General features: G+C 46.2%; 2 protein-coding genes across 2 annotated transcripts in view; one reads left to right on the top strand and one right to left on the bottom strand.

Annotated features, from left to right (window-relative positions):
- Positions 1-9,240: 9,240 nt before the first annotated feature.
- Positions 9,241-14,618, top strand: LOC8037267. Its single transcript, XM_029978257.3, has 4 exons — positions 9,241-9,508; positions 10,550-10,608; positions 13,527-13,607; positions 14,370-14,618. Exons 1-4 carry the CDS (start codon positions 9,241-9,243, stop codon positions 14,490-14,492), a joined length of 531 nt encoding a protein of 176 aa, XP_029834117.3. The 3' UTR covers positions 14,493-14,618.
- Positions 14,619-16,461: 1,843 nt separating this feature from the next.
- Positions 16,462-27,164, bottom strand: part of LOC8053007 (aminopeptidase N) — a 123,465-nt gene continuing 112,762 nt past the window's right edge. The window contains exons 16-20 of the mRNA XM_029978264.4: positions 24,805-24,918; positions 23,526-23,693; positions 21,807-21,950; positions 20,901-20,982; positions 16,462-16,942 (exon numbers count right to left, since the gene is read on the bottom strand). Coding sequence (XP_029834124.3) covers positions 16,793-16,942; positions 20,901-20,982; positions 21,807-21,950; positions 23,526-23,693; positions 24,805-24,918 — 658 coding nt within the window. The 3' untranslated portion in view covers positions 16,462-16,792. The remainder of the gene's footprint in view (positions 16,943-20,900; positions 20,983-21,806; positions 21,951-23,525; positions 23,694-24,804; positions 24,919-27,164) is intronic.

Here is a 27,164-nt window from a genome sequence, read left to right as displayed (position 1 = left end):
TTTTTGGTGTGTGTGGTAAACTCAACCTTTTGATATCCAAGAATTATATATATATATATATATATATATATATATATATATATATATATATATATATATATATATATATATATATATATATATTTGTGGAAAACTATGTAAAGCCGAGGTCCCACTGCTAATGACAAAAGACAGAGTGCAGAAACAGCCCGAGGCTCGAGTGAAGCTCACATTGGTCCCACAAGGCCAGAAACGTTCCAAGTGTGCATTTGCACGAAGCAGACGGGAACATGCGTGAGGCGTGTGCGCGGTCTCATCGTATCTTTTGTGCGATGTAGGACCCGTGGAAGCGCAGCTTCAAACCCACGGCGGCAATGACCAGAGTCTAACGACAACGGCGACGTTTGAGACCCGGTGTCGCTGACCCCGTTGCGTGTTCAGCTAGGCTCTGAGGTATGTCCGCCCGCTTCACCCCGAGACACTTCATCCGAGGACACCTCGTCATAGCGAAGGTTTCTTGTCCGAAGATTCTAAGGCTCCCGGGGACATTCGATACACGGATTCTGAGTCTTCGACGGTGGCGGGACCGCGGTGTGAGAATCGTGCGCCTCTTAGCTTCTCAGCTTCACAACAAACGTGCTCGCCCTTCCTTACGTGAAAAAGTAAGGCTCTAACATTGCTCGTGCATAGCGACATTAGACTTACGAGTCGCAGACCCAGCCTCGTACTGCTGTTCTACGACGAACATCCAGATGACAGCCACTCCGGTCACACTACGGTGGGAGCAGCGTGCCCGCCGGACCGCCGCCTCCCCCTTATCACGTGACCCGGCTCTCCGCGCCCGGCTATGGCCGGGAGCCTGATGACGAGGCGAAAGAGAGGCGCATGACTACGAAGACGTAGTTTGTGGGCAACCGATTCCAAGCGGTTGGCCCAGGCTGCACCTCCGACAATCATGAGTGGTCATCTTGACCACGAGGGGGCCAAGGGGCCACGCGAGCGGCGCTCCGCCGCCGATTAAAGGCCGTCGCAGGGGATGCGCGGGGGCTGTTGGGATCGCGGCGCAGGCGATAGCGCTCATTAAATGTTTACGTGTTGTTGAACCGGTGTGGCTGTGTCATTCTCCGAGGCGGGTAGCAGCGAGGGAAATCCCACAAGCTTCCACCGCAGTCTCAGCCTATAGATCTTTTCTGCAAGTGCACCGCCATCTTGAATTCACGTCATTTCCGGTATGGGCGAAAACATTGTTTTACCTTTGCGACGCCAATAGAAGGCGTTTAGGATATCAGCGTAACCGTCACACTTTCTCGTTTTGCCTCCCCTTTATTTTCTTAATATTTGCAGGTTGAAACGTTGGATTATTTTTTCGTCGCCCATACACGCCTATTAGGTGGCTGGGGACGAGAGTACACAGAAAAAGTCTATAGGGGTCAAAGTTGGGAATAGGCTGCATCCTGCACGGTGCTCTACACGCCATGCACGCTGTTTCCAAACAAGCCCGCGCTTGCGCACACCGGGCGTGGCTGCACTGATCTTGCGCGGAAACCCGATTCTGGTGAGATGAAGTAGCTGCGCCTTGTCCAGCACTGACAACAGCGCCACCACAGTGGTCTGACGCAAGAGCGAGGGATCGCGGCGCATTTACGTGTGGGTGCAGTCCGTCCTATAGCAAAACACAGAGGCGATGAGTGCCGTGCCGATTCACTTTTGACGCCGTTTGGTTGACTGCGTTCGTTGCACAATACGATGACGCTGAAGGCAGCGCTCTTCTGGCACGAAACCCCGTGGTGTGAATTGTGATTAAAATATAAAACATCTTGGGACGGAGTGTCTGCGGTACATTTCGGGGTAAAACATCGCGACGCGGAATAAGTGAAGACGAGACAGCACGCAGCGCTGTATGAACTCCTTTCACTGCCATCTGTTGGCAGCTGTGGAATCCCTGCACAATGGCGGACTAGGACTGCAACGTTACGCCACACTGTATGCATTTGGTTAGATGAGAAGGCAAAACCACACCCACACAAGAACGTGATGCAGCGACGTTCCACTTTCGACGCCGTCTGATTGGCTCGTCGGCTCCCCGGCCGTGCTCCGACGTTCTCTATCTCATCGAGTGGCTTGCGCGTTCCACGATGCCAATTGTTCCGCTCAGTGTTTCCGACCTTCTAATAATCGGCACGTGTCTTTCGAAAGGGGTCTATAGCCAGCCGGCAACAGCCAGGCGGCGCCGCCAAAGTGAGAGCCCACGGTTTCATAGCACGTCTCGTTGTAACTTCGCAAAGGGTTAACGATAAGCCCCACGTGTACTGCGTGCCGACGGCTTCGATGTGCGCTACGTATACACCGTTCCAAGTAGGTCGATGCAGAAAAGGAAAAACACTCTCGAACCAGAGCTTCTGCGTCAACGCTCCGCTCACCCTTTCCCTCAAAAGTTCGTCTGCTTCACGGAGTGGACTGTTAGAAAACACGTGCGCAGTGTACGGAGGCAAGTTGCTTCGACAATGCTAGGCGCCGCTTTGATATTATAGCGTGTTTTTGCGCGTGACATGGCCTATGCAAGAGAAGAATCGACCGGGCAGCACTTTGCTGTAATTGTTTGCAAAAAATAATTAAAAAGAAAAGTAAAATAAACCCCGATTCAGTGTGCGAGACCCACGCTGTCGAACAGGATGAATGTGGGTGTGGCATGTTTCTCCTGCACCGGTTCCCCGCTGCTCCAGACCTATACGACGCCGGTGGCTGGCGAATTTAAACAGGAAAAACTTCTCGCCATCGAAGGGCAGTCTTGTGTGCTCCGGCCATTTCTTGGACGGCCGGCGGACTGCGGAGAACCCCGTGCCATTCCTTCGCCTGGGCTACGACCGAAAAGTTAGCGGAAGGCGGCTTAGACATTGAAAAAATAAAACAGTTGCGTGACTCCTGGTCTACTGATTTCATAGTACACGCCACGACACAGTTTGCGCACAAATAATTCTAACGCGAGGCGATTACAGAGAGGCACATCAATGTGCCAATATTTTGACAATAAATTCCAAATCAGAAAAAAAAAAAAAAAACGGATCCGTCGCATTTGCTATCTCTGCTCGGTGTTTATATATCGATTCATATTTAAATTTGAGGTTACTATTTCAATCAAAGCAGACGTGGCAACGCAGGTCTAAGCCGCTAACCGCGCAGTTAGTTCAAATGTTCCCGGCGCCCCCAAGCTGCGACAACTGGAAAGTTAGCGCAAATTCACATGCCGTAATTCGTGCCATCCTGGCTTCGTTCAATCCTCGATTTCACTAGCGATCGTCAATTTTACTAGCGCTCCCCAATTTCGCTAGCGATCGAAACGCCGAGTTCGGGTTGGGAGCGACGACTGCCCCAGAACCGCGCTAAAAATTACCCACAATAAGATGCCAGGAAAGCAGGATGCACTTTTCCTCATGCCTGACGTACAAATTAGGATAGTGCTTTCCTCCATGGACAAAGACGATGAGCCGAGGACGCCGAATACGACAGCCGTGCCGGCAGAAGCAGCTGCGATCGGTGTGACTCGGTGAGCAGGGTAACAGTCCAGTAATGGCGGTCGGTCATTCGGGCGAGTTCAGATTCTCCCAAATGCCCGGATGAGGATAGGCGGCGCTGCACTCGTTAAAATGGCGCCGGCTAGGAGGCCCAGCTTGGAACGGTGTTTAGCGCAACGCACGTATTGGAGCATGACGCAGCGAAAAGCATGATACCTCTTCGCTGTAAAAGCGCACTCCGGTGATACGTAGTCGCGTTCCGATTGGCTTGCCAGGGCCGTAACTTATGCCGTACTGGCATGTCATGCGATCACGGCTTCCTGGTCTACACAGTATTTCTTCACTTCGTCCGTGTCCCGTTGAGCTGTTTTTGGTCGGATGTTTCGCTTAACCTCCCGCCATAGATTTTCAGTCCACATTATATTATCTTTTTTGAAGCACTCTGTGGACACATTTAAAAGGCTCCAATACCATGAAATAATTTTAGGCCTTTTGCTTTTTTCTGTAAAAATGTCAAAAACGCCTCCTCGGTCAATTGTTGACGAACTTTGACAATTAATTACTGGCGATCTACTTGGGTTACACCGATATTTTTCATGTCCACGGAGAGCCCAAAACATGCTCTTTATATTTATTATAAAATGCCTTGACTGTATAAAATATCCTTTGCGGTACGTTTACGTTAATATTATGAAAAAACCAAAAAGTACCATTTTTGAAATTGATTTTCTCAAAAAACCCATTTTTTATTTATTTTATTTTTTGTTCAAATGTAGATATGATAGCTGTCTACACGAAAATTAAGCCTAGAAAGTGTATATTTTGTTCGTATGTTCTACATTTAAGCGTCAATATCGTACAAAAGCGTGTTTTTACGGCTCGAAATGAACTTGCGAATTGCGCGTCTTCACAAGCTTGGAAATAGTTTTTTTCTTTTTTTCAACGTTCCCACATAAAAATGAAATACAGTATTTCCACCCTGATATATTTATTGATTATTTAAATTTTATTATAGGCGGCAAGCTACATCGGAGGAGTTCCAAAAAGAGAAAGCAACACTTCTTAACAGACCAGCAGGTGTCGTAAATTTTTAACGTGTAGGAGTCGGCAGACGTCTTATTGATTCGGGGCCCCCATTGGCCTGCATGAACGTCCCGCCCTTTCGGAGCCAGCAGATGACCACGACCTTTCGCTCTCGTTGTGTTAGATGGGACGGCCCGTGACAGTAAAGCGAGCAGCGCACCCTTTGTCACGAGGAGTGAAATGGTACGATTTTGTCGTTGACGCGGCGAACAGTGACAGCCACCCAGGAGGAGTCTGTCAGAGTATTGCACAAGGGAAAGCAAAGGAATCGTTGCCTGAAAGGATGAGGACACCACGGCCTTACAATGTCGACGGTCAACAACTGTTCTGCCAGCCAAAACAACGCCGCGAGCGCGCTAAAACCGGCGGCGCGGGACAGAAATCCCGCAGACGCACACACGAAGATGGGCCGGTTTCATTAGGGATGGGGGGAAATTTGAAACCAGCCATCCGTGCATGCGTAAACGATACCGCCTGTTTGCCCTAGCTTCGAGCGCCCTATCCTTACCTTGAAACGGCCGTGCTCTCTCTCTCTCTCCGGGGAGATCCGATAGCACCGAAGGGTTATCTATTAAACTTGAGGAAGAAAACGAGAAGGGAGTGTTTAAGTTTAATTATCCCCACCAACCCGCTCGTTCTGTCCTTATAAAGGGGTATCTCTTTTGGAAACAGCAAAGCCCGGAGACTGACATTAAAACGAGCGTGTTGGTAAATATACTTGTGTTTGTATTCTGCCCGGAGACTAGTTGGGTCGAAGTCGGCCTCCTTGTCAACTATAACCGTTTGTGAAGAGTGGGCTTCTCCCGAGATGAAACGTTAGCGCCGGTTGACGTGTTCTTTTGAAAAACGGAAGGGGAAAGAGAAAGTTTGAGTAACTGCAGAAACTAACTCGAAAGCTCCTCTCCCGATATGAAGCTTGAAGCATAGTCTCGGTTACCTTCTCGCGCATCGCCTGCTCGAATCTATTCTTCACTTTCTTTCGTACAGCCACTGTTCCGCACAGCCGTCGTGGATGTGCGTAATAGAGGGAGGAACAGATTCGAGCATCATCTGGACGCCGTCATCCTGCCAGACTTGAATGTCGTGGGACCGACTCGTGTGTGTTTCTTCGCCCCGCTGAACTTTGTTTCTCGGGTGCGATTTTTTCTGAACGTTTTTTTTTTTTTTTTCAATGTTTTCTTATTAGCTGTTAGCACTGTTCAGTTGTTGGGTTTATTTCGTCATGGCGTAGCGGCCTGGCAGTGATGTAGAGAGCGTGTTCGCACGCATTTGGTTGCGTCCCGTTTAGGGAATGCCCGGGGGAGTTGGTTTTTGTTCTTGCAATGTGCGGCTGAGTTTTCCCGTCTTTATTAAATTATTGATTTTTTTTTTTTTTGTTTTACCTTTACGTGTCATCGACTTTTTTGTCTGACTCTCCACCAGGCGTGGACCTATCGCCTTGTCACCGCTCGAACCTAAATACTTTATTATTATTTTTTTAACGCAATTTTCGTTAAGATCGGAGTTGGGCAATTTAATTCCTATTTATTTATTTTTATTTCCTACCCCTCTCCATGACACACCCTCTGTGTGTTTTGTACCGTTTCTGTGTCACCACTTTTGTGTATTACGGAAGTGAAAGGACATTCCCTGGTGACCTGTGCGATGTGCGGTGAACAAGCCCCAGTGTTTGGTTTCGTAAAGAATTGTATATAATATATCGACGATGTGGTGACTTTCTTTGTCTTAGTAATATGACAGCTAATAGCTAGTCGTGCTAGTTTACTTTGAAAGGTTTATAAATCGAAACAATACAACGTCTGTGCCTCTTGGTTATTGAAAGTCTACTAGGCCTGCTGATTTGGTTAGATATGTATCTCATGGTTCCCGCTCTTACCAAAACATACATAAATATTCAATACCACAAAATCTGTTTATAATTGATTACAAAATGCAGAAGAAAATTCAAAAAAACTTTTTCACAATTCATAGAGACGCATGGGTCGCTATGTCTGACTTAGGTCTTGCAAAACAAAGACGTCTTTTTCCGATATTGTGGCCTAAATATAAAACATGCAAACAAAATATACACTTTCTAGGCTTGATTTTCGTGTAGACAACTATCATATCTACATTTGAACAAAAAATAAAAAAAATTAAAAATGAGTTTTTTGAGAAAATCAATTTCAAAAATGGTACTTTTTGTTTTTTGCATAATAGAGAGTTTTAGCTTACCGCGTACCGGGCGACCGCCGGGGTTACCGCGACCGCGACCATCGAGCCGGTACCGGACCGAGAGCGTAGCGGGTAAAGAACGTTTTAGCATACCGTAACCGCGCCTATGGAAGTTTCTTCTTTCTCCGACGGCTGGAAAAAGTCATGATGATGATAGTGAATACCGGCGTGGTTCGTTTTTAAAGCGGTACATTTATTTGGACAAATGCCGCATAAAAAGACACTTTTAAAAAATATTTTCCTTATTACGAGTAGTTATAGTGGTACTTCCTTGGTATACGACCAAGTAACTTAATTTGTCAGCTAAGCTGTTGGATACTTGTCGCGCCTCAAGCCAAACGCATCCGTCGAGGGCTAGCCGACGCCGTCCCAGTGCTCCGAGTTCTGCAGCGCGAGCTTTCGCTACACGTGCTCCGAGCTGTGGTGCGTTAGCCCACTCGGCCACCGTTCTCCCACGAATGCAAGCAAACAGCATCATCCTGTACGCTGCTTGTTTGCATTCGCAGCTCCATTGCCATCAGCACCAGTCTCTAATGTCGGCTAGGTGGCTCAGGTTGCCGCCCGAAACAAGGGGCATAGCAGTTACCATCCATCTATTCAACCGGCCTGTCCGGCGGCCATGGAAGCCCGGATCTTTGCTATGGACCTCGGGTAGGCGAAAGCCTTTATAGGCCAACCAGAGCCGCTTCACTTGCCCTTTCCCATGTTATGTGGTGCGACGATTGTTTCTAGACGCCTCCCCCGCCATTCCAAAACAGTAAGTGATTAGTCTACGCCGGCCGTCGGAGCCGATGCCCGGCAGTCGCCATTGACGGTAAACGCGGTAAACCGAGTAGCGTGGCATAATTGGCGCATGCGCAGTTCTGCAGTGACGGTCGCGGTAACCCCCCGGTCGCCCGGTAGGCGGTAAGCTAATAGGGAGGTTTAGAATAACGTACGCAATTTTAGCGCACGCTAGCGCTAAATTTAGCGCTTGTAATTAGCGCCCGCGACGCAAGAGAATTTTAGAATAGCGTTTCTCCGTCGCGACGCAAAAGCCCAAGCATCTCGCGCTTGCGACGCCGCCAAGATACAGTCACAATGTTTATTTCACACACGAAATGCTGTAACTTTAGAAAGAAACAAGTTTTTTGGTCCAAAGTACCATTTTAGATTTGTTTAAACACGAGAATGCGACGCGAGCGGTTGACCGGTCGTGCCCGCTTGCGTCGCCTCGGCAAGAGAGGTCTCGTGTACTTACCTTCGCACATCGTACCTTCGCCGAGAAGTGTTCGCGCGTGGCAAGCCTCATGTTGCCGGTGATCGTTGCCGAACCGAGTACAATTTTGTCTCGTATTGAAAATCGCAGTGGCGAGGATGCCGCCGATGTTGCACTCACGACGCCGCCAAAGCAGCCGCCGACATAATCCTGGTAGCCGCCATTTTTGCTTAACTCCGCTCGTCTTGGCTTTAGCCAACTTCTCATCATGAATCCTCCTTGGAGAAGCGCAAAGCGCGCAAAGGCTCTTTGCGTACGCACGCTATTTCCGAGAAATAGCGCACGCTAAAATTGCGCACACAAAGCGCAAAACCTGGTTTGCGTTCGGAGCATGCGCAGTGGCGACGACGCTATTCTTTGCGTGCGCAAAGCTTTAGCGTGCGCTATTCTAAAACTCCCTAATACTCTCTAATATTAACGTAAACGTACCGCAAAGGATATTTTATGCAGTCAAGGCATTTTATAACAAATAGAAAGAGCGTGTTTTGGGCTCTCCGTGGACATAAAAAATATCGGCCTAACCCAAGTAGATCGCCAGTAATTAATTGTCAAAGTTTGTCAACAATTGACCGAGGAGGCGTTTTTGACATTTTTACAGAAAAAAAGCAAAAGGCCTAAAATTATTTCATGGTATTGGAGCCTTTTAAATGTGTCCACAGAGTGCTTCAAAAAAGATAATATAATGTGGACTGAAAATCTATTGCGGGAGATCAAGCGAAACATCCGACCCACGACGGGTGTGAAAAACACTGCTTTTCGCCACGGCCTCTTTAAAGATTCATAAGTCGAGAACAAAAAATCCGACGAACTTTCGGTTTGTGTCGACTGCGGGTTTAGAAACGGCGCCACAACATATATTTTTTTTCATCGAAATTAAAAATTCGACCCTTTTTGCCTGCACGATTTGAGATGAAACCACCCATATATATATTGACCGGAGTTGCCCTTTATTGATGTCGGTTCTAATCTAGACTTCTTGCTGCTCCACCGGCGGCTGGGATTTGCACAGGGGAGCTGATAAGATAAGTGCAACGAATTGTCGCTCTCTAACTTCGACGTTCGACATTTCTCAGAAATGAACGAAACATTAGAACACCTCCCGGACTTGATAAGATTATTATTGTCGCCCTTTGACGTTGACGTTCGACATTTCAGAGATATGAAATATTTGAACGCCTTCCGTACTTGATAATAATGATATCACACAAGATGTGTTATCTTCACCACATGCTGCGAAAGGTCTGTAAACCTTGCACATGTCGGTTACTGATATGTTTCTCCGTCGCGAATTATCGTTGCGAAATTAAACAGAAAGAAGGACTATATAAGATTCGGCGAGAACCGCCGAACCTCACTGAAGATCTCCTCTCGAAAACTGTAGCCATTCGCAGCATCAGCCTCGTCATCATGATGAACGTTCGAGCGGCAACCGTGGCTGTAGCCTTCTTCGTTTTAGTCATAGGTACGTACATGCTCTCATATTATATTCCTAACGAGCGTGTTGGTAAGATCTACTAGATAACAGAAAGTATAAAACAGAGAGAGGACGGAACACAGACGAGTACATTCTTTCAAAAGAATGTACTCGTCTGTGTTTCGTTTTATACTTTCTGTCATCTAGTAATGCTCTGACAGTGCGTATAGACTTGGAAGTATTCTCGTAAACAGTTGCTTCATTAATAATTATAAAATTACTTCAGGGAACTATTTACAAAAATTTTGAAACGTTGCGGTTCATGGAACTGTTTGATAAGGCGAGTTTATCAGAAAAAAAAAAAGAAAGAAAAAGAAACAGCACCAAATATGGCACGGATTGGAGGGTAAAAAAGTGCATGTTTCACCAAACCTTCCTTTGCAAGGCTATGCTCAAGTGCCGCGCTGATATTTTCATGATCACGTGCCCATGGAAGTTGGGGACAGCACGTGTCTCCTACATGACTGTAACAAAAGATATGGAATCCTTTCTATGGGTCGCGAAAACAAAAATAAAAATCTAGCGGACCGCGGCTTTTTATCTTCTCGGCGCCGAGGTTCGCATGACAACGAGTTCGAGGGCACGAAAATAGAATTTATGTCGGATACGAAAAAGGCATTTCCGGTAGCATTCAATGAGTGTAATAGTGAGAATATTACATTTAGCTTCTGCGCTATAGCTGTAATAAAACCTAGGCAAATAAATCAGTTTCTTTTATTTATTTTATTTTATTTTGCACGTCCGGTGTATAAGTCATAAAATGACTTATACGCAAGTTCTTTTGGCGCTTATTTCCCACGATGTACCAACTGGCCCATCTAAGCATTTTATTGTCATAAAATTAAACGGAATACCCGAGCCAAAATAAAATTGCTGGGCAACTATACAGAAAATACGCACACTCCAGCTGAGTCTCGCGTTAAGATAAATGGGCATCTTGACACTCGATCCAGGTTAAACGGCGACCAAACACCAGTGACGGTTGTGTTGTCCCAAAATACCTGTTGACTACGGTTCCTTTTTTTGTAGCCCTGGTCCCATCAGAAGCCATCTTCAACAAATGTGGCACGATATGTCCGGCCAACGGGGTAAGTCGTAAACCTCCGCGGTCATTCCCGGAGCGTTGAACCACGCGGCGTTGTGACAAGAAGGCGCGAAGGGGGCCAATCGCTGATCTCTACGGAATGACCCAGGTGTTCCTCAAATTCACGAAGCGTAAATAGGTTTCACGGGTCTTCCCCGTCCGAGTACTCACGCTACATTTTCGCATGGAAGCGTTGCCTGCTTTTCGTCATTCCCGAGGGATGTTTTCCGTGGTAGCGATTGGCCGACGAGTATTCTTAAATTTGGAGGAGTGCCGGTGCGTCTACTTTCCCGCAGAGCACTTGCAGAGTCAAGCATGGCCATGACAGGGCGATCCGCGGACACGACTCAGGCGCATGTTCGAGAGATGTTTGCTTCGTTCCCATGTACAGACAGTTTTAGTATATGACCAATCGTACGAGGAAGAAGCACGCCCCAGACGGTGTCTGCACGCTGTTTCTTCTAGGATGTATTAGCAGATTAACAGCGCCTTAAAACTTCATGTTCGGTGTTACAGAGAAATTTGTTTTCGTGGAAACGTTTTTTTTTAATCTTTTTTATATTTTTGATTACTCCAGCTTGCCTGTGGGGAGTTTTTGGGGTGGAGGGGTAGACACATGGTCATTTTTTTAGAGTAGTCGCTGGACAGCTTACGAAACGCGGGGCGTGGCCTAACTTCAGGCTTCTTGCTTCGTGATTGGTGCTTCAGCGTCTTCCTCGGCCAACGTTGCAATCTGATTGATTGCGGAACGATAATGAGATGCGTGGGACTCACCACGTATCTTGCCTTTTTTCGGCTCTTATGTGACCATAAAGACGTAAGACTGTCAAACATATAAAACAGCGCAAAAAAGACGAGGGCAAGAAGTATACAGGACAAGCGCAAACTTTTAACTAGTTTTACTCAGGAAAAGCAAGCATATATATATACACGACAGGCAAAGCAGCACCACATAAAATTTGACTAATTTTGTGCACGATCATTCAAAAACTGAAACTCGTTACTATGAAGTACAATAGAAGTGTCGCTGACACATGCCGTCCCACTTTTTTTGATAAAGACTGATTCCAATAGCTCTCAAGCGACCGTCTCTCGTCTTCTACCCAGAATCCTTATCTGCTGAAATCGCAGAACGCAGCCACACGTGTTGCAATGTATTGGCAAATGCGAGCCATATTTATTTTTTACTGATATAATGCGTGCTCCCGTGCTCGGTCACTGATGCACCGCCCCGTCTGGCCGATGTATATTTTACCAGAACTCAGTGGGATTTCGTAGACGACACCCACTGTGCAGTCCACGTAAGGGGTGACGTGTTTCTTATCACATGGTGCTTTTGCCTTCTCATCAGAAATGCGGGAGCACAACCCAGCCAACTTCTATAGGGCAGAGAACACAAAGGGAACATCGTACTTGTTTTCCACTTTCTACTTCTGGGGCCCTAAACTCGTCAAACACAAAGTTGGGGTCGAAGTTCACGGAGCGCGCCGATTGGACTATACCGACGATGACTTGGCGCTTTTTTCGTCAGCGTCCAATCGGCGCGCTCCGCGAACTTTCGGCTCCAACTTTGTGTTCGACGAGTTTAGGGCTCCTCGAGCCCTAAACTCGCCGAACACAAAGTTGTAGCCGAAAGTTCGCGGAGCGCGCCGATTGGACGTCGACGAGAAAAACGCCAAGTCATCGTCGTGATTGTCCAATCGGCGCACTCCGTCAACTTCGGCTCCAACTTTGTGTTTGACGAGTTTAGGGCGCCTGGTCTTTTTGTTCTCTGCCTCCTTGGGTCTTTTCTTTTCAACCCCTTCATTTCTTTTGTAGGGCGGATCGAGCCAATGACTAAGCGTGAAACGTGGCGCGAAAACGCATCTGCCTTGCAGAGATAATGAGCATGACGCACTGCTCGCTCGTTCTCTGCGGACAAATCGCTTTTAAGGCGAAAGCATTGACTGTCGCATTCAGCGAAGCCGGTGAGGACGGCAACTAAATTCCCATTGGCTGGGCGTCGTCTGTAGCGGCGCAACGGCATCGAAATTCCCATTGGCTGCAAAACAACTGCGTACATTTCGGTCCGGGTGGGAATCGAACCCGGGCCTCCGGGGAGCGAGACGAGCACGCATCCCCGACTCCACGGCGGCTCCACGGTTCCGGCAGATTAGAACTGAGCCGTGCGTCATGCTTTCGCGTTCCCAAACGTAAGCAGTCCTAAGTGTCTCTGCGGAATTTTTGAATCGTGACATCTGGAACAAGATCGATGGTAACAACCAGAAACCCTTTTATTGCGAAACGTCTAGAATAAAGCATCCTGCTTTAAGGCATCTTGAAATAAGTGGAGGGGACTCCCCCTCCAAGAATGCTAGATGCATAGTTGTAAAAGAGGACGACAGTTTAAAACTATTGATTCTTAGACTGTGTCGTTTCCGGCGCCGCCCACCGAACTACACACCGGGCATTGCTTTTTGAAGATTCAATGTTTTTCGCTGAGATTAGTCAGTTTGTTGCGTCTTGCTTAGTCTGTTATATTCCGAGACGGTTAAACTGTAGAGGGCATATCGGTTACCTGCAGCGTTGTAGGTGTTACCGAAAAAAAAAAATAACGAAATACATTAATCGTTAGTTGGAAATAAAGGTTGCCGTCTTTCGTTTCTTGAAAATAAAAGGAACGCGTAACCGTTACGGATAAGAAGAAACGCACGTTACTTTTGCGTTAATTTTTTTTTTTTCAGTCCATCAGACTATAGATCTTTTGATCGACCATAACACGCTATAAACGAAAATTCTCTATCGGCCCGCGAAGAAGCAACGACAAATACTGCAATATTTTGGGATAAATATGTTTTTGTTTTTGTAACTTCTTTAGTTATCTGTTTGGTTTCGTACGTGTGGCATGACGTGCTGCGGTGACTTATCATCTGTCTCCCACAGGCCATGGAAGTCAAGGGCTGCCTTTATAAATGTCCATCGGGAGTCGGCTTTGGAAAGTACAAAGACAACGTCCGGTGCACGGTAAGAACATTGCTCGAGTTGCTATTATTATCGAGTTTCCTATGAAAGTCTTGCGGCATTCTATTTTTGGGGCGATAACGTCGCTTTTTTTTAGCGCCAAATGATTATTGCGAGAAAAGGTGTAGATGAGAAACAGGCCATTACGGTGGCATATGATCCGATAAAAGGAGATAATTTAGAAAGGTCTCACTAACGTAAGACCGCAAGGACCAACTCCGGACAAACCTTCTGAGAAAACCATCTAAAAATAAACTCTCATACGTTTTTCAATGTGAGGAGGTGTATACATACATTGTTGAAGTAGCGAGTGTAATATATGTTTTATAATTGTTCTGTCGATAGTGCCAACACGCCACGAAGGCTAATAACCTTCGCGAGTACTTGGAAAATAAAAACACACATAATAGTTGAGCGGCTCGAAGGTTACGAATTTCGGTTTTCCCCTAATGTTTTACCTTTGATGCTATGACGCAAAGCTGTGTTTATCAGTTTTTATATTAATGTACCTCTGAAGTATAAAACAGGATAACAAATGGTTGATTTCACATCGTACATCAAAATACGAAGAAGTCTGAAACATCGCATAATTAAAGATGTTTCTCAGATACTACTGAGGAGGCAGCAGATCAGAACCAACATTTTTTCAAGTAAAGTTCTAGTGAAGAATAATCATAGAACTACTGTCATTTTACGAAAATGCTTAAGTGTTTTTATATATGATTTTTGATCCGTGCCCTCACAAAATCCATTTTCTTTCCGCAGCCACCGAACAACGCTGGAAGCCCAACGAGGGGTGTCTGCTCCAACGGGTTGTGCCTAGCGATCAATGGAGATCTGGAGGATTATCCGTTCCCCAAGGAATGCATCGTCAAGAATCGTTTTTAAGACCCCGATGGTCCCACTTTACCTGTGCTCTTAATCGGGTACACTATATTTTTTTTACGACCTGGTACAGCCAGGATGCACCAGACTAGCTAATAAAAAGTGGTAACCTACCTGCTTCCCAACTCACTGACGTACGTAGAATGACCTTTAAAATCGGAGGGAAGGAAATACATACTTCTCGAAGTATTGGCGACGTGCGCGACTAAAAACGTCGCTGTCGTCGGCCTTCCACGATTGATCAAACGCTGGCTATGACGTCTTGAGTAGGATTATTTCTGCTCTCACGGTGTTGATTTACCGGGAACGTGATGACCAGACTTCCACCGCGCTTTTTACCCATCATGGAACTTGTCGCTCGCTACTAATGATTTCGGTAGTGACGTCAGGTACAGGAAATATAAGAGGACGCCACCGAAGCATTTCGTCGCCAATTGGCGACGTGCGCGACCGAAAGCGTCGCTGTGGTCGGCTTGCCACGATTGGCCGAATGCCGACTATGACGTCAGCAAAGGATTTCTTATCAACGGAAATGAGAGGAATACGAGAACTTTAATTTCGACAGTGTTGGCAGTGCTGCTTTGAGAGCGCAACGATTTCAAGCTTCCACCATGCAAGTAACAAACACCATCGAACTTGCTGTTCGCAAGGTAATGACGTCACGAAAGGTAACCTAATGAGGGCTCCACTGAAACATCTCGCCGCTAATCGCCGTACCATCTTTGTTTTTTAATTATTATGTAACTAATCAGGGGCATTTAAATAATGCGCGTTGTGTAGATGAAAGACAACAATCTCTATGGGTGCTCTTGGGCACTCATGTTAATGTTGTAATCGTCAATCCGTTTCTTCGAGGAGTTATCCGTTTCTCAGCATTTAGTGTAAAGTATAAGTACTCGTACATCGAGTTAATAACTAACGTTCAAATATTGGGCACGTAAATGTAAGTTAGCATGCAATGGACGTGTGAAGTTTCAGCCCGCGCGCTGTCCTCAAACCGACCGCAACCCAAATCTCATCGTAAGGAGGTCATTCAGCCTAAACAAACTAATATCTCTGTGTTTGAAACTTTCAAACTATCGTTTTCGGCACCATTAATTACATTCAACTCGCGTACTATTCAAAGCCTCTGCCATCCCGAAATGCATACGTCAAAGAAACGAGTGAATGCTGCCCTCCAAATCTGAAGCTTCCGAATGAACGGTACCTTACAATATAAAACAGCTAGATATTCTTGTACGAATAATGCGAAGGGATAAACGACTCAAACAATTGAATTCTGGCGCGAAGAAAGGTCGGTCGTGCTAACGGAAGACGAGGAGTAGGCAATCGAACATCAAGTTGGTGGCAGTCCCTAAAACCGCGACAGTACCCGAGAAGCACGACTGGGGACGTATTTGAATCGCATGAACCTTTGCGTACTCCGTTTTTATTTTCCTGCCATCCCGCGGCGCCTCCCCCGAAGCCATTTTGGCGTCCGATGGGCCGGCTGTCTGTATCCTGCAAAGAGCGACTATGCTCTGATGCTCTTAATTTCGCCAACTATCCCGGCTGGTGCAGTCGGTCGCAACTGAAGAAAACTTTAGCGAGCTTGAAACCATTTTTGTCACAACAACTATTTTTTCTTTTCTTTCGTTTCCATTTTTGTACTTTCTAAGCTGGGACCCACCCAATACGGGTTAAGCCATCATAACCTAATTCAATCGTATCTCACGTATTTTCGCTAGAATTCGAGTCGGATGTACTTGCGTCACCTGAAAACGGCCACTGAAGTGCACCCGGTGCACCCGAAGTGGCGCAAATAGCCTTTTCCAAAAGTTCCTCGAGCGACATTGCCGGCCGCCATTACTGGGCCACGAGGCGTGTGATTGGATCCGAGTCCTCGCCGAACGCTGACGGAGAACTAGTTTGCGATACGATTTGAGCCGAGTCCACGCCGAGCGCTGATGCAACCCTCGTATTTAATACAAGCTCAGAGTACGTGGCCAAACAATGGCGGACTCGGATAATAAGCACAGCTGCTACTATATGGCGCCACGTACCCTACCAGTGGTCTCAGATGTCAAACACCGCGTTCAACAAGGACGATGATTTTATTTCCACGTAAATCTCGCGTAGTAGTCTGCGATGCATAAAGTAAGTTGGTCGTTCCTTTTCGTGCGAAAAACCCGCCAAAAGTTTTGCGCACGAAACAGCAGCGTGCATCCTTTGCCTTTTTTTTTTACATGAAATGTACAAGCCGTATTGGCACGGGGAAGACATTGGAAGGGGCTTTGATTTTGAACTCTAGAGCCTAGAAGAACTTATCCGCTCTTGGCGACGAGCCACTCGCCTATCTTCTCGTAGTTCTTGTCCATCCACCGCATGTTGAACTCGGCCCTCTCTACGGTCTGTCTGTAAGTTCGCTCTATCGACGAAACGGTTCCTTGGTTCTGTTTGTAGAAGGTCTTGAGCTGAAAACAAAAGAAAGAAACCAGGAAAATACACGACACAGGTTCATAACGTCACAAGCATATATCCTCGAACCAATTTGTGTTTGTTCTCGTAACCAGGCACGTACGCGTTACAAAGAAATATGAGCTACATACCATTCTTCGTTATACTCACTCGAAAAGTGACTATACCCCGTTTCACCTTATGTTGTACCGCGGCGAAGGCTGGAAGCGCGAGCTCATAGCGTTGACAGCTGCCCTTAGTGCACGAGAGCTTGTGCCGCCGAGATATGCCCTAGAGCAAAGAGGTCGCGCTTCTAGCCTTTCCTGCGGTACATCATAAGGTAAAATAGAGTACAGTACTTACATAGTTGAAAACCCTGAGCTCGCCTGCGCTCTTTCCCTTCTAGTAAGTACGTTACTCGTTAATGCGATTCGGAAGGAACGCGTTACCTCAGCTGGACAGTAACGTGGTATTTTCTCGCTTCTAGGAGTGTGCCGTTTTTATGAAGCGTTAATATATCCTCGCTTTCTAACGAGTTCATTTAGGGATAGCTACTTTGACATACCTTGTGCACATATTTATGGTCTATCCAGAGCTTTCTCGTCGCGCGAATTACAGAACTTGGTCGAATGTTACTCGTTTCTTTCCTTAGAACAGGAAATATTCGTCTGCTTCTAGCACAGGGGTTGCGATGATGTCAGAACGCCAAGTTCTCATTGGCTGATTGAAAAAAAATAGTGATTAGACCTCCAGGCATCTAGCATTGCGGTCTACGCACTATCCTTAAAAAAAGATCCAATTAGAGCTTGTCGTCGTTATGATGTCACCGCAACTCCTGAGTAAGAAGCAGACGACTTTCACTCCGCATACTCGTTTTCAGCTTACAACAAAAGCCCTGCTCCTCGCGGAGAATCATTTCCTCCTTTATGAAGAGAAATAAGATGCACGTACGAGCGCTTTAGATTAGATATATGCTATCTTATTAAGACTTATACGCTGCCAAAGCCCAAAAGCATGGCTTCTTTCTTCGACAATGAAATCTTCTACGAACTATTCCACGCGGCGTATGACCATTGCCGTGCAAAACTTGTTTTCTTTTTCTCTTCAGCTGAAAACGAGTAAAGGTCGGTAATTCGTTACCGAGGAAGGAAACTAGGCGCAAGTAACGGGTTACTTTGAACGCATTACGAACGAGTCTGCTCTTAACAAACTCTCGAAATGAAAGAAGAAATTGACCGCGACGGCGAAATGTCTAGCCTTGTATTACGTTTGTAAGTTGTAACCGAAGCTGTCAAATTGGAAAATCTTCGCGACAAATAGCAAGGACATTAACATTTTTATGGCCTTGCTATATATTAACCTTGATATTTTTGTTGAAAATCTCCTGCACTCGAAAAAAAGCCTGTGCGTCTTCTTTCCCGCAAAACACTCGGCGAGCCAATCAGCGCAACTTCCGGAGACAGGTCAGCGAATGACGATGCCGAAACATATGTTTAGACCAAAAAACGCAGCCTGAGTTGTGGCATTAAGTAATGCAAAACGCCAGGCTTGCATTGCTTAATGTCACAAGTCAGAGTGCATTTTTTGGTCTAAACATGTTTCGGCATCGTCATTGGCAGAGCTGCCTTTATAAGTTACGGTGATTGGCTCTCCGAGTGTTGGGCGGGAAAGTAGACGAATTGGTATTTCTACGAGTGTGTAGAAGCTGAGCTGCGGAAGTGCGAGCTCGCTGGCTTCCGCAGTGCTTTAGTTGCGCATGCCTGCACGTTCACACTGGTGTTAGCGAAAGCAGAAAGCTCGCGCTAAAGGCGGAGCTTCTATACTTCGTTTCACCTTCGGTGCGAGCATGGCCGATGTTATGAGCCGAAGGGCCAATCAAACAGCTTAAAAAGCGCAACGTCATGGCGTACTCTCTGCACTTGATAGGATTAGCCGGCGGAGTAGCACGCACAGAGAGACGGCGAATACCGACTGGTCCTATCAACTGCCGAGAGCACGCCATGACGTTGTGCCTCTTTCGCTGTCTGATTGGCACTTCGGCTCATAACATCGGCCGCGCTCGCACCTAAGCTGAAACAAAGTACAGTCTCAGCTTAAGGGTGAACGGAGTATAGTAACAAGCCGGCAATCTTTGGTTGCAAGTTTTGACTAACCTCCGTCACACGTCAAAATTGACGTAATTTCCAGCTAGGGCCATTCCGATCACGAACGACTCTAAGCTTAAACTCTGTCACACGGAACGTTTTAATGTCGTGTAGCTCGAGGATGATGATTAGGTTAATCTACTATAGTAAACTGTTTGTGTATCGTTTTCGGAAAATAAAACGGGGTTTCAGGGTTGACAATGTCTTCAGTATTCTTTAAATATAATAGTACGCTTTTTTTTCATACAGTAGTAGTTCAAATTTGACGCCAGTTGGCGTAAAATGCGAAAGAAAATGGAGCCTGTGATATTATAACTCTGATCAGAACGTCAGATAGAACCCTAAAATGAACAAGAATGGAGCTTACTTCTTATTTTAAGGTACAAAAAGATAGCGTGTTTGGTAGAGAAGAGAACCGTGTTTTTATCACTGAAAAAATGAGCTACACGTCGCAGAACGCTCAGTTTAGGCCCAAACGCCATTGCTAGCGAATGGGACTACATTCCACAGCTTCAAAATCTTTTTGTTGTCTCGTACAGAAGCTTCATTTTCGGAAATTTTTAGTGAGAAAACGGTCAGCAAAATCTGAGAATACGGAAGAACGGAGTACGATACCGGGAATAGGCCCTGAGTATTTGCTCGGAACAGAACGCAAGAAAGTGCGTATAACTTTCGGAAGGATTGCGGTAAGTCCTAAAAGATTCGTCATCTGATCGTAGTCACTAGCGGCATATATTTTGGCCGAGACTGAGGGTTCGCCGATGCGCAGTTTATTACCGCGGCGCGAAAAAATGCGGTTTTCTATTGTCCCAAACACGCAGTAGTTCTATGAAATTCTGTTATGTAAAACCCCTGAATGCCAGAAAAACGAATTTATCTGTATAACGCACATAAATACTAACATTTAGTTTGCCTAATTTTGTTCCTACAATTTCAAGGGCTGTTCTTCACTGTGGCTCTGCCGTCGGGATTTCTCATTTCTCAACTCTACCTCCGCCAAGGCAGAGGTAGAGCTTCTGAAAGAGGAGTTGGAGCGGTGAGCTCAAGTTTGTTCTGCGCTTTTTCTTTTTCCGGCGGTGTTTCCTTTCCTTTTTTTTTAGGGACGATAGGATTCTTCCTTGTTTTTCTTTTAATTTTAATTGCAGTATCTTGGGTCTTTCTTTTTTCCTGTTTTTAACGGCGTAATTTTTTGTTTCGGGGGTTTTCTTTCTCTTTTTTCGAGGGTTGGGTTGGAGAAGCGCTGACCCATTGAGGAGGCATCATAAAGGTCGGTTGCTAATTGAAAGAACTGTCCCGTCTGTGTGTGTCCGTCCCTATGTGTTTTATTTTTTCGTGTTTCAAGTAGTTTTACCGAACTTAGGTGGTAGCAAAGAATGTCATGTTCAGCTCATGTCTTTAAATGTTCCTGTGTGGCAGCGAACAACTCAGGTCCGAGGCGAATGTCATTCCCTGGAAATGACATTAATTCTGCCGTGTGACAGGGGCATAAGTCGCCGTGTTTATATTTGCCATAACGTCGTAGCTTTCCGGAAGATCGCAAGATCCCGTATTCACAATTTGGGTGCTAAGCACGCGATTATACTTCAAATATTGCGGCGACCAAAAAACCCCAAGAACACATAAAATGGAAGAAAAAAATTTTTTCCCCCACCGATCTTTGGCTTTCGCGTTGTCAACAGTTCTTTAGTTTGTCGATGTCTTTGAAAGTTATTTCTGGCTCCCCATTTCTACCAAGAGCAGTAAGTGGCTCAGTTAATCAAACATGAACATTTTCGAGTACGTCTGGAAGTGGGCATGGCGTCTCCAATGATGTAGGAGCAAAGCACTTTACCTGATCCAGCTCGAACCGAGAACGGATGTTCCCTGTCGCCGCAGAGAATACCCGCGGCAGGGTAAATGCGCTGCCCGCGTACCTGCAATGGTGAAAGTATTCCTACCTGTGAGAAATGTCAGCATTCTCGTTCATTATTTGTGGTCTCACTGCACCGCTTTTGATTCGTTGACTTTTGACTTTTCCGCAAAAAAGGTTTGACTGAGCAGATTCTTCCGCGACAAGATGCACGGAAGAATTTCCGTGCATCTAGTCGCGGAAGAATTTGTTCGGAAGTGGAACAAAATACTTAATGGAAACGTGTCTGGTGATGTGGACATTGTTAGAAGGAAAAAAGAAGATGACGCAAAGAAGGGCACGAGAGAGTTTGGGCAGAACAGCCTGCGGCCGACAGCCAAGACTGGGCGCTTGAGGCACGCCGCAAGCCAGGACTAAGCTAGCAGGATGTGTGCCACAAGGGTGCCGCTTTATCTACGTTACCGGAAGACTGCTTCCGTCATCGGCACGCTGCGGGACGTCCGTATTCAGGACCGAGAGGAATCCAAACCCGCCCTCTCTCCGGTGTCCCACCATGGTACACCCTCCGCCATCGCCTCTCCCGAAGAAACACCCCAACCAACCCCCAGAGTCCCAGACTGACGACAAGACGACAACCAGTTGCCCTGAATCTTCGAACTGATCCGGACTTTGTAAATTTGTCGAGTTCTTGTTTATTGTTAATTTTTCGCCTTTAGTTTCTTTTCTTTTTCTTTTTTGTAATACATATTGTGGATTTTTCAGGTCTCGTCTCTGGGTTTTATTTTCATCTTCCCTCGAGTTTCGAACGTTCACATTACAACGCGCGTTTAAACGCGAACCAGAAACGGCAAGTGAGAGACATGGCCGCCATTTCAAGAAACGACTCACATTTTGTGGATTTGGGCCCAGTTGCTCAAAAGGAAGTTGAAAGCGATGCTTCGTCCGTAGACGGAGCTCCCCACTGAAGTAAAGACCGCAGCGCCGTCCTGGCGACGGATTCCGGAACTCGGCGTGATGACCTTCTCCAGGAAACTGCAAAGGCGCGAAAGAGGAGGTGGTACATAGCTAGGGTTGAGATTTTTCGGTATAAAGCGAGTATGCCGAATCCATTTTCGGAAATTCGGTTTTAACCGAAAACGGTCAGTTTGTAGGTTCGGAATTTTCGGTTTAAACCGATAAAAGTACGTCTAATTCATTTTGTAAAATTCGGTTTTAACCAAAAAGGTCACTTTTTTTAGGGCCGTGTTGAGGTGGCTAGGGGCAGGGTGGGGAGGGGGGAGAGAGAGATAGAGACAGAGAGAGGGCTTTGCGAGGTTCGACATTGTGATTGCCCTCTTTGTGATTGCCCTCTTCCGAGGTTCAACATGCAACAAAATAGGTCTTGGATTGGCCTTCGCGGGACATTTGTGTCCTTTCTGTGATTGGGCATAGCGTGCCGAGTTCCCGGTCAAAAAAAAAAAAAGTTTGGGTGTTGGCTAGTATAAGGTTTTTCGCTTCGTGCACTCCAGGGGACACCGAGGAAAGGCGCCAATACCTTTCTTAACACCCTCAGACGGTCGCGTCGTCAGAATGGGAAGGAAAAAGGAGCGCGCTGAAGATTATGCCCGCGAATTCCGCGATTTTGAAGTGTGTCCTCACAAAAGTTGTAGCGAGGACCACGTATGTTTCTGTGTCATTATTCTGCGAGTGATCACAAATATCAGAGCTACAAGGATCTAGTGATCCGGTGTCCGATAGCGTTTCTTTCATATTCACCGGAAAAAACGGTAACCTTTCGTGGGCATAAATATACAAAAAAAAATTGAATTTTAAAATAAACACCGAAAAAGGTACGCCGAATTTCGAAAAAATGAAAACCGAAAACGTGGAACCCTATATATAACTAACCCCCGTTTGGCCAAAACCGGGGCTGGCACTGCGCGTGCACAGAAATGCAGATTAGCGTGAGGTGAACCGTCTGCGCATGCGCTGTAGTAACAGCAGTGACACCACAGCGGCCTGACGTCAGAGTCGCCGACGAGTTGGACCTACACTATCGACACCTCTATCTGTATAGCAAGGCCTGCAGTGCTGACTTCCCGGCGTCATCCAAAGGAGGCCAACGCGGGCCAGAGATTGAACACCAGTGCCTCCGGAACGTAAATAAATAAGAATGAGCGTTTTCATTTTTATATTGTGCTCAAACGTGAGTGTCGCTGAGAAATCCGAATATTTGTTTTCCTCATGCGACTGTCATAGTGATGTCCTTGTGATGTTCTACTGGCTACTGGCTACATTGACGTTTTGTTCCATACCCATCATTTTGAAGCTTAGTAGCTTCGTTTTTGCTAGTCTTTTATCGCTTTTACTAACAGCCCGTCCAACAAATCCTTCATCGATAAAAAATTCATTCTGCTTCTACTGGTTTCAGTAAAAAAGACATTGCCAATGGCGTATTTAGATTTTTTTTAAAGATATATAACACCGCGCTTTATAGACGTCACTGGTACGTTCATTTCATAAAAAATAATTTTATGGGCTATTTTATTAAATCTTTTTGACAAATCCTTGCTAAGCATTCTCTGAAAGCGACCCTAAAAATCTAGTTATCTAAATGTATACTGTTACCTGGTCAATATCCAGGGTTCCTTGGAACATCCCAGACTGGAAAGTATCTTGGACTTTTCTGAAGCATCCTTGGTTTCGTTGTACGTCCGCCACAAAAATTGCCAGTCGTCATAGTCTCCGTGGGCGACTGCTGTGCAGTAAACGAACGGCCGGTAGTCCGGATTGATTCTGCGAGGAAACAAGAAAACCGAACGTTGTTTAGCGCCATCTAGTAACCACGCAATTTCACTTTTGCTTCTCCCTTTAGGAAATGAGAAATAAAACACTCGCCGACATATTGAAAGATCTATCCCTCGTTTGATTTGGATCAGATCGTCGGATAAAGTAGGCCGGGACTGTAATACCGAGATGGAGAAGCATGCCTACCCTCAAGACGAAAAGGAGTTAACACGATTGCACACTTCGTGCAGTGAGGATGCGCATTTGGGACATGCCTTTGCGACTTTTTACTTTTTATTTGTTTATATGTTGACTCGTTCCAGGATCTCGTGCAGGCCTCGCTGTCCTTTTTTTTCTGTTTGCTTTTTCTTTTCGGACCATTTACTGGTCTGCAGTATATAATAAAATAAAACAAATAAGATGAACATGAACACGAACACGAACAACGTTTTTCTTCGATCTTTCAAAATCGAGCAAAAAATATTTCATACGAATTGACGTGCCCCTCATACCCGCATACAAAAAAAAAAAAAAAAAGAAAAAAGAAAAAAAAAAAAAGAAACGTCAACTTCAGAAAGCGCGAAAAATAGAACAATTTCGTTCGTCGCGGTCACTCGTGAATTTGACCGAACTGCTGTGGATCGGCCCACTTCCTCGCTCCCGCAATGGGAGCCGTGTTGTTTGCGCTCACATGTCACTCGTCTGAATTGCTTCCTTTTTCCTTTTACGACATCAGTTAGAAAATGCAGCGTCACCAAGGCGGCTCAAATACCCCACGCACGTGCATCCATGGAACGTTAGAACGGCCGCCGAATCAGGCATTTGGGCTACCATCGTTCGCTGCAGGTTCAGAAAAGCAGGGCAAGCCTCCCAAAGAGTCCCCCACCCCTTCCATTTTGTGCAGCGGACGCTGGAGAGGAGGAAACAACCAATCGTGGCGAACAGAGAGCTCGGGGGGAGGGATTGTCCCGCTTTTCTTAATTTTCATTAATTTTATCGCAAAGGCATCTATCGATGCATTCCACGAGGGTTGAAGCGAGAAAGTCTAAGAGCAACTTAGGGTAAACAATGTGGCGGACGGCAAAGGCTCACGGGCAGGAATGCCTCCCGGTATACTTACGGGTTGGAGCCCTGTGCGTTGCTTCTCCATGACTGCAAGAGTCTGACCGCATGGTCGACGCAGTCCTTCTGGCCGTACTTGCAAGCAATCGAGTAGGTGTCCGCTCGCAGGTAGCTGCAAAGCCCCAGGTTGTCGTCACTGGCGATTCCAAGTACGCCCACATCGGTGGCTCGATATCGCGATGCCACTTCGCCCAGATATCAAACACAGCGACTACGATAAACTCCACCAGGGGCCCTAAACTGGACAAACACAAAGTTGGACACGAAACTTGGCGTAGCGCGCCAATTGGACGTCGGCAAGAAAAGCGCGAAGTCATCGTCGTCATGAGAGAATCGGTGGGCTCGGTCAACTTCGGCCCCAACTTGGTGTTTGACGAGTTTAGAGGCCCTGAATGCACTCACCGAAAGGTCCGGAAGAATACTGCGCCAGGATCTACTCGGAACACCAATCACGGTTTTTGTTTAAGCCAACGATAAGGGCCAAGGGTATCGCACCAATGGCCACGAAGTCTTAATGGCGAATACGCCCTTATTGATACAGAGGTAGCATAGGGTTCTTCGTGCGTGATGTCCCACGTCGTTCTCATTGGCTGGGCTGATTAAAGGAACACCAGTGATTGGTCCTCCCGGTACATCGCGGTAAAATACCTCGCGAGAGTGCATGCACTTTCCACAAACAGAATCCACGCAACTGATACTCCGTTTCACCCCTAACTTGATAGGGTTCAAGGAAACTATACGCGCTGGCTGGACCAATGCAGCGCCTTCCTTGCATTGTCCGACCCCACTTTCTGCAAGTGGGTACAAGTGGGAGCTTGATCCATTAAGCACGTAGCTTCCACTGCCATCTCATCATAGAACGGAGTATATAAAGTAAACCCTCAGAAATGGTCTAATGCATACTTTCTTGCGGCGCACTAGAAGAACAAATCATAAATCTCCCCTTAGTCAGAGTAGTCTGCGAGAAGAGCGAGCAGTATTGCGTTTGAGTGGTCGTGCACCCACGTGAAACAAGGCATCTACCCTTTTCGTTACTGGGGCTGGGCTTACCGTCCTCGCAAGCTAAGCTCGATAAAGAGGCATTAATAACTGGCGCATTGTACGAACCGCGGAAGAGCCCACGTGAAGGCCTTTCTAAAAATGTATGGAGAGCAGCGAAATAAGAAGCATCAATCACGATTGTGTTTGACGGTGTCATCTGCGCCATGGTTTTGCAGGTCAGTGCCTCAACGCGGAGCTTTTTGTCTTTTTGTGAGTCTACACGTTTATGTTGCTTTGCCATTCGAGGTTCATCCTTCTGTAAATACGGGGATTGGATTCAATGCACTCTACGAGGGGGAAACAGAGGCGAGAGCTTTGTTAAAAAATATAATATTGGGAAATGTTTTAAAGTTAGAACTATATATGGCGAGCAAGGAGTCAATTCCCTAGTTACCCTTTTTCCTGTTTTTTTTTTGTTTTTGTTTTTTTTAGCTGAGCGTTATCGAAGACTAAGTGCATTAATTTTCAGTGTTCCCCTCAAAATTTCGAATGAAATTAACATTTTTGGAGGCGCGTAACATCAGGTTTGAAAGAGAGAAAAAAAAAAAAGACGTTTTTCGAGACAATTATGTGGCTTGATAACGGGTATCGTTGTTTTATTTTTCGCGGAATGTCAACGTTGCGCATTGAGATTATCGCTTCATGCGTGTCTATTTATTTTTATTTACTTCGCGCGTATGGCTGATTATTGGATGTCCCACACCAAGGACTAGCTCTGTACTGGGACGAATGACTCGTCAGACTTTGCAGCCTTCTGTCTCTACCCCCTTGCCGGATGTACACCAAAACTAATTCAATAAATATTGTCACGGGTGGCGACTAATAAACAAGAAATAAACAGAAATAAATAAACGTTTAATGTGGCGAACTTGTGCCAAAAATAAAGAAGGAAACAGAAGAAAGCAGAGCGTCGCGGGCGTCGAAGTCGGCGTGTCAGCAGAATCGAGCGCTGGGGCGAGACTGACTCGACAAGGTCGCGAGCGGCGTCTTATCTAGAGTGAGTCGCTATCTCGAAGATTCGGCGGAGAAGGTTCGAGCGTAGCGCGCTCGTGGCGAGAATGAACACGCACTTTCTAGAACAACATAAGCAGGGATAAATGACAGAAGCAGTCCGGAGCAAGAATAAACGAGAAAGTTCTAGAAGTCCGTGACCCTGCGCGCGGCATTATCCCCCCCTTTAAAAGCGCATCGTCCCGATGCACCACAAAACGAAAAACACAAAAAACAAAAACAAATCCAAAACAAAACGGCAGCAGAATCGCGAGCCACAGTTGACAGTTCACAGAGTTCACAGTTCACTCGTCGACAAGAGTAGAA

Source organism: Ixodes scapularis, unplaced genomic scaffold, assembly GCF_016920785.2.
Source record: "Ixodes scapularis isolate PalLabHiFi unplaced genomic scaffold, ASM1692078v2 PGA_scaffold0__279_contigs__length_252992795, whole genome shotgun sequence".
Lineage (NCBI taxonomy): Eukaryota > Metazoa > Arthropoda > Arachnida > Ixodida > Ixodidae > Ixodes > Ixodes scapularis.
Note: the sequence above shows the minus strand (reverse complement) of the source record. Positions and strands in the feature narration are given on the sequence as shown.